Genomic DNA, 14,952 nt, shown 5'->3' with positions numbered 1-14,952 from the left:
GGGAGTCATATAATCACTAGGTATCTCTCTCTCTGTCTCCTCTTCACAAGGTGTTGGGAGTCATATAATCACTAGGTATCTCTCTCTGTCTCCTCTTCACAAGGTGTTGGGAGTCATATAATCACTAGGTATCTCTCTCTGTCTCCTCTTCACAAGGTGTTGGGAGTCATATAATCACTAGGTATCTCTCTCTGTCTCCTCTTCACAAGGTGTTGGGAGTCATATAATCACTAGGTATCTCTCTCTGTCTCCTCTTGACAAGGTGTTGGGAGTCATATAATCACTAGGTATCTCTCTCTGTCTCCTCTTCACAAGGTGTTGGGAGTCATTTCATCACTAGGTATCTCTCTCTCTGTCTCCTCTTCACGAGGTGTTGGGAGTCATATAATCACTAGGTATCTCTCTCTGTCTCCTCTTCACAAGGTGTTGGGAGTAATTTCATCACTAGGTATCTCTCTCTCTGTCTCCTCTTCACAAGGTGTTGGGAGTCATATAATCACTAGGTATCTCTCTCTCTGTCTCCTCTTCACAAGGTGTTGGGAGTCATATAATCACTAGGTATCTCTCTCTGTCTCCTCTTCACGAGGTGTTGGGAGTCATATAATCACTAAGTATCTCTCTGTCTCCTCTTCACGAGGTGTTGGGAGTCATTTCATCTCTCTCTCTGTCTCCTCTTCACGAGGTGTTGGGAGTCATATAATCACTAGGTATCTCTCTGTCTCCACTTCACAAGGTGTTGGGAGTCATATAATCACTAGGTATCTCTCTCTCTGTCTCCTCTTCACAAGGTGTTGGGAGTCATATAATCACTAGGTATCTCTCTCTCTGTCTCCTCTTCACAAGGTGTTGGGAGTCATATAATCACTAGGTATCTCTCTCTCTGTCTCTCCTCTTCACAAGGTGTTGGGAGTCATATAATCACTAGGTATCTCTCTCTGTCTCCTCTTCACAAGGTGTTGGGAGTCATTTCATCACTAGGTATCTCTCTCTGTCTCCACTTCACAAGGTGTTGGGAGTCATATAATCACTAGGTATCTCTCTCTCTGTCTCCTCTTCACGAGGTGTTGGGAGTCATATAATCACTAGGTATCTCTCTGTCTCCACTTCACAAGGTGTTGGGAGTCATATAATCACTAGGTATCTCTCTCTCTGTCTCCTCTTCACAAGGTGTTGGGAGTCATATAATCACTAGGTATCTCTCTCTGTCTCCTCTTCACAAGGTGTTGGGAGTCATATAATCACTAGGTATCTCTCTCTGTCTCCCCTCTTCACAAGGTGTTGGGAGTCATATAATCACTAGGTATCTCTCTCTGTCTCCCCTCTTCACGAGGTGTTGGGAGTCATATAATCACTAGGTATCTCTCTCTCTGTCTCCTCTTCACGAGGTGTTGGGAGTCATATAATCACTAGGTATCTCTCTCTCTGTCTCCTCCTCACAAGGTGTTGGGAGTCATATAATCACTAGGTATCTCTCTCTCGGTCTCCTCTTCACAAGGTGTTGGGAGTCATATAATCACTAGGTATCTCTCCGTCCCCCCGGTGGGGGCTCCTGGCTCTCCGCCCCCACAAGGTGTTGGGAGTCATATAATCACTAGGTATCTCTCTCTGTCTCCTCTTCACAAGGTGTTGGGAGTCATATAATCACTAGGTATCTCTCTCTCGTCTCCCTCCGGTGTGGGGCACACAGGTCCCCCGTCTCCCCGGGGGAGTCATATAATCACTAGGTATCTCTCTCTGCTCCCCCGGTGGGGCTCCTGGCTCTCCCGCCCACCACAGGTGTTGGGAGTCATATAATCACTAGGTATCTCTCTCCGTCTCCTCTTCACAAGGTGTTGGGAGTCATATAATCACTAGGTATCTCTCTGCTCCCCCGGTGGGGGCTCCTGGCTCTCCGCCCCCACAAGGTGTTGGGAGTCATTTCATCACTAGGTATCTCTCTCTGTCTCCACTTCACAAGGTGTTGGGAGTCATATAATCACTAGGTATCTCTCTCTGTCTCCTCTTCACAAGGTGTTGGGAGTCATATAATCACTAGGTATCTCTCTCTCTGTCTCCTCTTCACAAGGTGTTGGGAGTCATATAATCACTAGGTATCTCTCTCCCTGTCTCCTCTTCACAAGGTGTTGGGAGTCATATAATCACTAGGTATCTCTCTCTCTGTCTCCACTTCACAAGGTGTTGGGAGTAATTTCATCACTAGGTATCTCTCTCTGTCTCCTCTTCACAAGGTGTTGGGAGTCATATAATCACTAGGTATCTCTCTCTCTGTCTCCTCTTCACAAGGTGTTGGGAGTCATATAATCACTAGGTATCTCTCTCTGTCTCCTCTTCACAAGGTGTTGGGAGTCATATAATCACTAGGTATCTCTCTCTCTGTCTCCTCTTGACAAGGTGTTGGGAGTCATATAATCACTAGGTATCTCTCTCTCTGTCTCCTCTTGACAAGGTGTTGGGAGTCATTTCATCACTAGGTAACATGTGTCTCTCTCCATCAACCACTTAGGTTTTATCGTTGAGAGGAATGGACTGGATGACCTCAGAGGAAACATGTGTAACACCCACCTCTACCTGGGTGAGGCCATTTTGTACCAGAACTCTCACCAGAAGTCAGTTATGATGGTGGAGAGGTGAAGTGTGACCCCATATTGACCAGTGGTTAAATTGAGCCGGAGCTAACCAGAACAGGCTCCTGATCCAGCATCTTAAGGGCCCCAAAACTGTATGATAAAAGTATGATAATCCAAGATTAATGTGAAGGTTAGGGTTAGGGTTATGGCTAGGGTTATGGCTAGGGTTAGGGTTATGGCTAGGGTTATGGTTATGGCTAGGGTTATGGCTAGGGTTAGGGTTATGGCTAGGGTTATGGCTAGGGTTATGGTTATGGCTAGGGTTAGGGTTATGGCTAGGGTTATGGCTAGGGTTAGGGTTATGGCTGGGGTTATGGCTAGGGTTAGGGTTATGGCTAGGGTTAGGGATATGGCTAGGGTTAGGGTTATGGCTAGGGTTAGGGTTATGGCTAGGGTTATGGCTAGGGTTAGGGATATGGCTAGGGTTATGGCTAGGGTTAGGGATATGGCTAGGGTTAGGGTTATGGCTAGGGTTAGGGTTATGGCTAGGGTTAGGGTTATGGCTAGGGTTAGGGTTATGGCTAGCATTAGGTTTGAGCCTGGGTGTGGACATGAATCTAGGGTTAGGGTTATGGCTAGGGTTATGGCTGAGCTGGGGTGTGGACATGAAGCTAGGGTTGGGGTTATGGCTAGGGTTATGGCTAGGGTTAGGGATATGGCTAGGGTTAGGGTTATGGCTAGGGGTATGGCTGAGCCTGGGTGTGGACATGAAGCTAGGGTTTGGGTTAGGGTTATGGCTAGGGGTATGCCTGAGCTGGGGTGTGGACATGAAGCTAGGGTTGGGGTTATGGCTAGGGTTAGGGTTGAACCAGGGTGTGGATATGGACATGGGACAAGAGAGAAGTGTGGAGAGACATGGCAGATGACCTTGAGCATGGCTCAACACTAGTTGAACCCCTGGTGCTAACCACTTAGGCGTAACAATAGGACAGGCTGGGACATGCCTCTACTCTCAGTGTTCCTTCAGAAGGCCCCATTCACTAATCATCTACTCTCAGTGTTCCTTCGGAAGGCCTCATTCACTAATCATCTCCTCTGTGTTCCTTCAGAAGGCCCCATTCACTAATCATCTCTCAGTGTTCCTTCAGAAGGCCTCATTCACCAATCATCTCTCAGTGTTCCTTCAGAAGGCCTCATTCACCAATCATCTCTCAGTGTTCCTTCAGAAGGCCCCATTCACTAATCATCTCCTCTGTGTTCCTTCAGAAGGCCTCATTCACCAATCATCTCTCAGTGTTCCTTCGGAAGGCCTCATTCACTAATCATCTCCTCTGTGTTCCTTCAGAAGGCCCCATTCACTAATCATCTCCTCTGTGTTCCTTCAGAAGGCCTCATTCACCAATCATCTCTCAGTGTTCCTTCGGAAGGCCCCATTCACTAATCATCTCCTCTCAGTGTTCCTTCGGAAGGCCTCATTCACTAATCATCTCTCAGTGTTCCTTCAGAAGGCCCCATTCACTAATCATCTCCTCTGTGTTCCTTCGGAAGGCCCCATTCACCAATCATCTCTCAGTGTTCCTTCAGAAGGCCCCATTCACTAATCATCTCCTCTCAGTGTTCCTTCAGAAGGCCCCATTCACTAATCATCTCCTCTGTGTTCCTTCAGAAGGCCCCATTCACTAATCATCTCCTCTGTGTTCCTTCGGAAGGCCTCATTCACCAATCATCTCCTCTCAGTGTTCATTCAGAAGGCCCCATTCACTAATCATCTCCTCTCAGTGTTCCTTCAGAAGGCCCCATTCACTAATCATCTCCTCTCAGTGTTCCTTCAGAAGGCCCCATTCACTAATCATCTCTCAGTGTTCCTTCGGAAGGCCCCATTCACTAATCATCTCTCAGTGTTCCTTCAGAAGGCCTCATTCACTAATCATCTCTCAGTGTTCCTTCAGAAGGCCCCATTCACTAATCATCTCCTCTGTGTTCCTTCAGAAGGCCTCATTCACCAATCATCTCTCAGTGTTCCTTCAGAAGGCCTCATTCACCAATCATCTCTCAGTGTTCCTTCAGAAGGCCTCATTCACTAATCATCTCCTCTGTGTTCCTTCAGAAGGCCCCATTCACTAATCATCTCTCAGTGTTCCTTCAGAAGGCCTCATTCACCAATCATCTCTCAGTGTTCCTTCGGAAGGCCCCATTCACTAATCATCTCCTCTGTGTTCCTTCAGAAGGCCTCATTCACTAATCATCTCTCAGTGTTCCTTCAGAAGGCCTCATTCACTAATCATCTCTCAGTGTTCCTTCAGAAGGCCTCATTCACCAATCATCTCTCAGTGTTCCTTCAGAAGGCCTCATTCACCAATCATCTCATTAGACCATCATGTCCATTAACAGTCTGCAGAAATCTTCCAGATCTTGACCCTAGAAGACAATGTTCACCTGAACAAACACTTCCACTGAATGAAACCACATGCAGGGCTGGAAAAGCATGTAGTGCTTACACACACAGGCATATAGCGGGTTTAGCGTGTTACCTAAGCGTGTTAGAGTTGACCCCCACATGAGATGGCGTGATACCAGAACATACCGTGATTAATAAGCTAAATAAACTGCTTTGACAGATTTGATGCTGTGGTTCCAAGCATAACTATACAGGCATGCAGCTATCGGCCTGTTAACTGAGCTGCAGATATGGACCTGTTAACTGAACAGTACATATGGACCTGTTAACTGAACTGCAGATATGGACCTGTTAACTGAACAGTACATATCGACCTGTTAACTGAACTGTAGATATGGACCTGTTAACTGAACTGCAGATATGGACCTGTTAACTGAACAGTACATATCGACCTGTTAACTGAACTGTAGATATGGACCTGTTAACTGAACTGCAGATATGGACCTGTTAACTGAACTGTAGATATGGACCTGTTAACTGAACTGTAGATATGGACCTGTTAACTGAACTGCAGATATGGACCTGTTAACTGAACTGCAGATATGGACCTGTTAACTGAACTGTAGATATGGACCTGTTAACTGAACTGTAGATATGGACCTGTTAACTGAACTGCAGATATGGACCTGTTAACTGAACTGCAGATATGGACCTGTTAACTGAACTGCAGATATGGACCTGTTAACTGAACAGTACATATGGACCTGTTAACTGAACTGTAGATATGGACCTGTTAACTGAACTGTAGATATGGACCTGTTAACTGAGTGTTTATTGTCAATGTCACCCTAAACCTTATATGAGTAAGATTAGGTTAATATGAAAGCTCAAGCTAATGATGATTGGGAATTAGGAATGTAAGGATCAGTTTCACTGTGTCCCTGTGTTTTGATTGATTATTTCTGGCAGGTGACTGATGGTTCATGATAAGTGTGTGTGTGTGTGTGTGTGTGTGTGTGTGTGTGTGTGTGTGTGTGTATGTGTGTGTGTGTGTGTGTGTGTGTGTGTGTGTGTGTGTGTGTGTGTGTGTGTGTGTGTGTGTGTGTGTGTGTGTGTGTGTGTGTGTGTGTGTGTGTGTGTGTGTATGGACAGACCTAGCCAGGCTGACTAAGTGATTCTGGCACAGTGAGTTCCGGCGTCTGTGTTAACACTGCTGCACTGCCCAACACTGATGGAGAGATAGAAGAAGAGAGGAAATGAAAGTTGACAATGACAGGGGAAAGGGGGAATGAGAGAGAAGAGGAGGAGAGAGAGAAATGAGAGGGGGAATGAGAGAGAAGAGGAGAGAGAGAAATGAGAGGGGGAATGAGAGAGAAGAGGAGAGAGAAATGAGAGATAAATGAGAGGGGGAATGAGAGAGAAGAGGAGGCGAGAGAGAAATGAGAGGGGGAATGAGAGAGAAGAGGAGGAGAGAGAGAAATGAGAGGGGGAATGAGAGAGAGAAATGAGAGATAAATGAGAGGGGGAATGAGAGAGAAGATGAGTCGAGAGAGAAATGAGAGAGAAATGAGAGGGGAAATGAGAGAGAGAAGAGGAGGAGAGAGAGAAATGAGAGGGGGAATGAGAGAGAAGAGGAGGAGAGAGAGAAATGAGAGAGAAATGAGAGGGGGAAAGAGAGAGAAGTAAGAGTAGAAGAAAGGTGAATATTGATGTCTCCTCACCTCACTGGTCAAGCCCACAGCTCTGTGTATTTTGACCACGTGTCCCAGCAGAACTGGGTACTGCTGACCCACAACCCTCAGCGCAGGCAGGAAGGGGGCCATGGAGGCGGGGCTAGCCTGTGACACGTCCACCAGTGCACCCAGTAGGGTCTCGTTCAGAGAGGCATCGCCTAGGTAACCAACCAGGGAGGGCACCAGGGGGCTCAGAACCTGGAGGGGGGAGAGAGGAGGGAGGGAGGGAGTGGGAGAGAGAGGGGGAGAGGATAAAACCAGTGATCAGCATTGGGTTGAAGGATGGAAAAGAGGCTAGAAGGCGGTATGAGAGTATTCAGTATTTTATTAGAATCCCCCATTAGCTACAGCCAAAGCTGCAGCTACTCTTCCTGGAGACAGACAGAGAGAGAGCAGAGTTGAGATTAGGAGAGAGAGAGAGAGAGAGAGAGAGAGAAGGCAGAGTTGAGATTAGGAGAGAGAGAGAGAGAGAGAGAGAGCAGAGTTGAGATTAGGAGAGAGAGAGAGAGAGAGAGAGAGAGAGAGAAGGCAGAGTTGAGATTAGGAGAGAGAGAGAGAGAGAGAGAGAGAGAGAGAGAGAGAGCAGAGTTGAGATTAGGAGAGAGAGAGAGAGAGAGAGAAGGCAGAGTTGAGATTAGGAGAGAGAGAGAGAGAAGGCAGAGTTGAGATTAGGAGAGAGAGAGAGAGAGAGAAGGCAGAGTTGAGATTAGGAGAGAGAGAGAGAGAAGGCAGAGTTGAGATTAGGAGAGAGAGAGAGAGAGAGAGAGAGAAGGCAGAGTTGAGATTAGGAGAGAGAGAGAGAGGGAGAGGGAGAGAGAGCAGAGTTGAGATTAGGAGAGAGAGAGCAGAGTTGAGATTAAGGGAGAGAGAGAGAGATTGAGAGAGAGAGAGAGAGAGAGAGAGAGAGAGAGAGAGAGAGCAGAGTAGAGATTAGGAGAGAGAGAGAGAGAGCAGAGTTGAGATTAGGAGAGAGAGAGAGCAGGGTTGAGATTAGGAGACAGAGAGAGAGAGAGCAAAATTGAGATTAGGAGAGAGAGAGAGAGAGAGAGCAGAGTTGAGATTAGGAGAGAGAGAGAGAGAGAGAGAGAGAGAGAGAGAGAGAGAGAGAGAGAGAGAGAGAGAGAGAAAGAGAGAGAGAGCAGAGTTGAGATTAGGAGAGAGAGAGAGAGAGAGAGAGAGAGAGAGAGAGAGAGAGAGAGAGAGAGAGAGAGAATACAGCAGACAGTAGGGATCTGAGGTCTGGGAGGAACACAGCAGACAGTAGGGATCTGAGGTCTGGGTGGAATACAGCAGACAGTAGGGATCTGAGGTCTGGAGGAACACAGAAGACAGTAGGGATCTGAGGTCTGGGAGGAATACAGCAGACAGTAGGAATCTGAGGTCTGGGAGGAACACAGCAGACAGTAGGGATCTGAGGTCTGGAGGAACACAGCAGACAGTAGGGATCTGAGGTCTGGGAGGAATACAGCAGACAGTAGGGATCTGAGGTCTGGAGGAATACAGCAGACAGTAGGGATCTGAGGTCTGGGAGGAACACAGAAGACAGTAGGGATCTGAGGTCTGGGAGGAATACAGCAGACAGTAGGGATCTGAGGTCTGGGAGGAATACAGCAGACAGTAGGGATCTGAGGTCTGGGAGGAATACAGCAGACAGTAGGGATCTGAGGTCTGGGAGGAACACAGCAGACAGTAGGGATCTGAGGTCTGGGAGGAATACAGCAGACAGTAGGGATCTGAGGTCTGGAGGAATACAGCAGACAGTAGGGATCTGAGGTCTGGGAGGAATACAGCAGACAGTAGGGATCTGAGGTCTGGGAGGAATACAGCAGACAGTAGGGATCTGAGGTCTGGAGGAACACAGCAGACAGTAGGGATCTGAGGTCTGGAGGAATACAGCAGACAGTAGGGATCTGAGGTCTGGGAGGAATACAGCAGACAGTAGGGATCTGAGGTCTGGGAGGAATACAGCAGACAGTAGGGATCTGAGGTCTGGAGGAATACAGCAGACAGTAGGGATCTGAGGTCTGGGAGGAATACAGCAGACAGTAGGGATCTGAGGTCTGGGAGGAATACAGCAGACAGTAGGGATCTGAGGTCTGGAGGAATACAGCAGACAGTAGGGATCTGAGGTCTGGAGGAACACAGAAGACAGTAGGAATCTGAGGTCTGGGAGGAATACAGCAGACAGTAGGGATCTGAGGTCTGGAGGAATACAGCAGACAGTAGGGATCTGAGGTCTGGAGGAACACAGAAGACAGTAGGAATCTGAGGTCTGGGAGGAATACAGCAGACAGTAGGGATCTGAGGTCTGGGAGGAATACAGCAGACAGTAGGGATCTGAGGTCTGGAGGAATACAGCAGACAGTAGGGATCTGAGGTCTGGGAGGAATACAGCAGACAGTAGGGATCTGAGGTCTGGGAGGAATACAGCAGACAGTAGGGATCTGAGGTCTGGAGGAATACAGCAGACAGTAGGGATCTGAGGTCTGGAGGAACACAGCAGACAGTAGGGATCTGAGGTCTGGAGGAACACAGCAGACAGTAGGGATCTGAGGTCTGGAGGAACACAGCAGACAGTAGGGATCTGAGGTCTGGGAGGAACACAGCAGACAGTAGGGATCTGAGGTCTGGGAGGAATACAGCAGACAGTAGGGATCTGAGGTCTGGGAGGAATACAGCAGACAGTAGGGATCTGAGGTCTGGAGGAACACAGCAGACAGTAGGGATCTGAGGTCTGGGAGGAATACAGCAGACAGTAGGGATCTGAGGTCTGGAGGAACACAGCAGACAGTAGGGATCTGAGGTCTGGAGGAACACAGCAGACAGTAGGGATCTGAGGTCTGGAGGAATACAGCAGACAGTAGGGATCTGAGGTCTGGAGGAACACAGCAGACAGTAGGGATCTGAGGTCTGGAGGAATACAGCAGACAGTAGGGATCTGAGGTCTGGGAGGAATACAGCAGACAGTAGGGATCTGAGGTCTGGAGGAATACAGCAGACAGTAGGGATCTGAGGTCTGGGAGGAATACAGCAGACAGTAGGGATCTGAGGTCTGGGAGGAATACAGCAGACAGTAGGGATCTGAGGTCTGGGAGGAATACAGCAGACAGTAGGGATCTGAGGTCTGGGAGGAACACAGCAGACAGTAGGGATCTGAGGTCTGGGAGGAACACAGCAGACAGTAGGGATCTGAGGTCTGGAGGAATACAGCAGACAGTAGGGATCTGAGGTCTGGGAGGAATACAGCAGACAGTAGGGATCTGAGGTCTGGAGGAACACAGCAGACAGTAGGGATCTGAGGTCTGGAGGAACACAGCAGACAGTAGGGATCTGAGGTCTGGAGGAACACAGAAGACAGTAGGGATCTGAGGTCTGGAGGAATACAGCAGACAGTAGGGATCTGAGGTCTGGGAGGAATACAGCAGACAGTAGGGATCTGAGGTCTGGAGGAACACAGCAGACAGTAGGGATCTGAGGTCTGGAGGAATACAGCAGACAGTAGGGATCTGAGGTCTGGGAGGAATACAGCAGACAGTAGGGATCTGAGGTCTGGGAGGAATACAGAAGACAGTAGGGATCTGAGGTCTGGGAGGAACACAGAAGACAGTAGGGATCTGAGGTCTGGGAGGAATACAGCAGACAGTAGGGATCTGAGGTCTGGGAGGAATACAGCAGACAGTAGGGATCTGAGGTCTGGGAGGAATACAGCAGACAGTAGGGATCTGAGGTCTGGAGGAACACAGCAGACAGTAGGGATCTGAGGTCTGGGAGGAACACAGAAGACAGTAGGAATCTGAGGTCTGGAGGAATACAGCAGACAGTAGGGATCTGAGGTCTGGGAGGAACACAGAAGACAGTAGGGATCTGAGGTCTGGAGGAATACAGCAGACAGTAGGGATCTGAGGTCTGGGAGGAATACAGCAGACAGTAGGGATCTGAGGTCTGGGAGGAATACAGCAGACAGTAGGGATCTGAGGTCTGGGAGGAACACAGCAGACAGTAGGGATCTGAGGTCTGGGAGGAATACAGCAGACAGTAGGGATCTGAGGTCTGGGAGGAATACAGCAGACAGTAGGGATCTGAGGTCTGGGAGGAACACAGCAGACAGTAGGGATCTGAGGTCTGGGAGGAATACAGCAGACAGTAGGGATCTGAGGTCTGGGAGGAATACAGCAGACAGTAGGGATCTGAGGTCTGGAGGAACACAGCAGACAGTAGGGATCTGAGGTCTGGGAGGAATACAGCAGACAGTAGGGATCTGAGGTCTGGAGGAATACAGCAGACAGTAGGGATCTGAGGTCTGGGAGGAACACAGCAGACAGTAGGGATCTGAGGTCTGGAGGAACACAGCAGACAGTAGGGAATCTGAGGTCTGGAGGAACACAGCAGACAGTAGGGATCTGAGGTCTGGAGGAATACAGCAGACAGTAGGGATCTGAGGTCTGGAGGAATACAGCAGACAGTAGGGATCTGAGGTCTGGAGGAATACAGCAGACAGTAGGGATCTGAGGTCTGGGAGGAACACAGCAGACAGTAGGGATCTGAGGTCTGGAGGAATACAGCAGACAGTAGGGATCTGAGGTCTGGGAGGAATACAGCAGACAGTAGGGATCTGAGGTCTGGAGGAACACAGAAGACAGTAGGGATCTGAGGTCTGGGAGGAATACAGCAGACAGTAGGGATCTGAGGTCTGGGAGGAATACAGCAGACAGTAGGGATCTGAGGTCTGGAGGAATACAGCAGACAGTAGGGATCTGAGGTCTGGGAGGAATACAGCAGACAGTAGGGATCTGAGGTCTGGAGGAACACAGCAGACAGTAGGGATCTGAGGTCTGGGAGGAACACAGCAGACAGTAGGGATCTGAGGTCTGGAGGAACACAGCAGACAGTAGGGATCTGAGGTCTGGGAGGAACACAGCAGACAGTAGGGATCTGAGGTCTGGGAGGAATACAGCAGACAGTAGGGATCTGAGGTCTGGGAGGAATACAGCAGACAGTAGGGATCTGAGGTCTGGGAGGAATACAGCAGACAGTAGGGATCTGAGGTCTGGAGGAACACAGCAGACAGTAGGGATCTGAGGTCTGGAGGAACACAGCAGACAGTAGGGATCTGAGGTCTGGAGGAACACAGAAGACAGTAGGGATCTGAGGTCTGGGAGGAATACAGCAGACAGTAGGGATCTGAGGTCTGGAGGAACACAGCAGACAGTAGGGATCTGAGGTCTGGGAGGAATACAGCAGACAGTAGGGATCTGAGGTCTGGAGGAACACAGCAGACAGTAGGGATCTGAGGTCTGGAGGAATACAGCAGACAGTAGGGATCTGAGGTCTGGAGGAACACAGAAGACAGTAGGAATCTGAGGTCTGGGAGGAACACAGAAGACAGTAGGGATCTGAGGTCTGGTGGAACACAGAAGACAGTAGGGATCTGAGGTCTGGGAGGAATACAGCAGACAGTAGGGATCTGAGGTCTGGGAGGAATACAGCAGACAGTAGGGATCTGAGGTCTGGGAGGAACACAGCAGACAGTAGGGATCTGAGGTCTGGGAGGAACACAGCAGACAGTAGGGATCTGAGGTCTGGGAGGAACACAGCAGACAGTAGGGATCTGAGGTCTGGGAGGAATACAGCAGACAGTAGGGATCTGAGGTCTGGGAGGAATACAGCAGACAGTAGGGATCTGAGGTCTGGGAGGAATACAGCAGACAGTAGGGATCTGAGGTCTGGAGGAATACAGCAGACAGTAGGGATCTGAGGTCTGGGAGGAACACAGCAGACAGTAGGGATCTGAGGTCTGGAGGAATACAGCAGACAGTAGGGATCTGAGGTCTGGGAGGAACACAGCAGACAGTAGGGATCTGAGGTCTGGGAGGAATACAGCAGACAGTAGGGATCTGAGGTCTGGAGGAATACAGCAGACAGTAGGGATCTGAGGTCTGGAGGAACACAGAAGACAGTAGGGATCTGAGGTCTGGAGGAACACAGAAGACAGTAGGGATCTGAGGTCTGGAGGAACACAGCAGACAGTAGGGATCTGAGGTCTGGGAGGAATACAGCAGACAGTAGGGATCTGAGGTCTGGGAGGAATACAGCAGACAGTAGGGATCTGAGGTCTGGGAGGAATACAGCAGACAGTAGGGATCTGAGGTCTGGAGGAACACAGCAGACAGTAGGGATCTGAGGTCTGGAGGAACACAGAAGACAGTAGGGATCTGAGGTCTGGGAGGAACACAGCAGACAGTAGGGATCTGAGGTCTGGAGGAATACAGCAGACAGTAGGAATCTGAGGTCTGGGAGGAATACAGCAGACAGTAGGGATCTGAGGTCTGGGAGGAATACAGCAGACAGTAGGGATCTGAGGTCTGGAGGAACACAGCAGACAGTAGGGATCTGAGGTCTGGGAGGAATACAGCAGACAGTAGGGATCTGAGGTCTGGGAGGAATACAGCAGACAGTAGGGATCTGAGGTCTGGGAGGAACACAGCAGACAGTAGGGATCTGAGGTCTGGGAGGAACACAGCAGACAGTAGGGATCTGAGGTCTGGGAGGAACACAGCAGACAGTAGGGATCTGAGGTCTGGAGGAATACAGCAGACAGTAGGGATCTGAAAGGAATGGAAAAGAAAGAGAGAACAGAAAAGAGGGTGAAATATACTGCTCAAAAAAATAAAGGGAACACTTAAACAACACAATGTAACTCCAAGTCAATCACACTTCTGTGAAATCAAACTGTCCACTTAGGAAGCAACACTGATTGACAATACATTTCACATGCTGTTGTGCAAATGGAATATACAACAGGTGGAAATTATAGCAATTAGCAAGACACCCCCAATAAAGGAGTGGTTCTGCAGGTGGGGACCACAGACCACTTCTCAGTTCCTATGCTTCCTGGCTGATGTTTTGGTCACTTTTGAATGCTGGCGGTGCTTTCACTCTAGTGGTAGCATGAGATGGAGTCTACAACCCACACAAGTGGCTCAGGTAGTGCAGCTCATCCAGGATGGCACATCAATGCGAGCTGTGGCAAGAAGGTTTGCTGTGTCTGTCAGCGTAGTGTCCAGAGCATGGAGGCGCTACCAGAAGACAGGCCAGTACATCAGGTGACGTGGAGGAGGCCGTAGGAGGGCAACAACCCAGCAGCAACTCCTTTGTGCAAGGAGGAGCAGGAGGAGCACTGCCAGAGCCCTGCAAAATGACCTCCAGCAGGCCACAAATGTGCATGTTTTTGAGCAGTGTACATTCCCATGGAGACAGACTATCAAAGACATATGTTCCCATAGAGACAGACTATCAAAGACATACGTTCCCATAGAGACAGACTATCAAAGACATATGTGCCCATAGAGACAGACTATCAAAGACATATGTTCCCATGGAGACAGACTATCAAAGACATACGTTCCCATGGAGACAGACGATCAATGACATACGTTCCCATGGAGACAGACGATCAAAGACATACGTTCCCATGGAGACAGACTATCAAAGACATATGTTCCCATGGAGACAGACTATCAAAGACATACGTTCCCATGGAGACAGACGATCAAAGACATGGAGACAGACTATCAAATACATGGAGACAGAAGATCAGACATAAGCTCCCATGGAGACAGACGATCAAAGACATCGAGACAGACGATCAAATACATGGAGACAGACGATCAGACATAAGCTCCCATGGAGACAGACGATCAAATACATGGAGACAGACGATCAAATACATGGAGACAGACGATCAGACATAAGCTCCCATGGAGACAGACGATCAAATACATGGAGACAGACGATCAGACATAAGCTCCCATGGAGACAGACGATCAAATACATGGAGACAGACGATCAGACATAAGCTCCCATGGAGAAAGACGATCAAAGACATGCAGAAAGACGATCAAAGACATGGAGAAAAACAATCAAAGACATGGAGAAAGACGATCAAAGACATGGAGACACACACACGCATACATGCACACACCAGTCAGTCAGTTGACGTGTTAGTGTCACATCCTGGCCAGTATAAGGGTTAATTGTCATTGTAGTTAGGTCAGGATGTGGCAGAGGGTATTTGGTTGATGTGGTTCAGGGTGGTGTTTTTGTAGTAAGGGCATTTGATTTAAGTATTCCGGGGTTTTTGGGCACTGTTTGAGATTCATGTAATTCTATGTTTAGTCTAGGTAGTCTGGTTCTATGTTTAGTCAATTGGGGTGGGGATTCTCAATTGAAGGCAGGTGTGGTCTATTTGCCTTTG

The 14,952-nt window shown here is 48.8% G+C and overlaps 1 protein-coding gene across 1 annotated transcript in view; it reads right to left on the bottom strand.

Annotated features, from left to right (window-relative positions):
- Positions 1–14,952, bottom strand: part of LOC106594828 (ventricular zone-expressed PH domain-containing protein) — a 193,066-nt gene that overhangs the window by 80,062 nt on the left and 98,052 nt on the right. The window contains exon 6 of the mRNA XM_045704029.2: positions 6,687–6,896. Within this exon, the coding sequence (XP_045559985.1) occupies positions 6,687–6,896 (210 nt within the window). The remainder of the gene's footprint in view (positions 1–6,686; positions 6,897–14,952) is intronic.

This window comes from Salmo salar, chromosome 20 (genome assembly GCF_965601325.2).
Source record: "Salmo salar chromosome 20, fSalSal1, whole genome shotgun sequence".
NCBI classification, from domain to species: Eukaryota; Metazoa; Chordata; class Actinopteri; order Salmoniformes; family Salmonidae; genus Salmo; species Salmo salar.
Note: the sequence above shows the minus strand (reverse complement) of the source record. Positions and strands in the feature narration are given on the sequence as shown.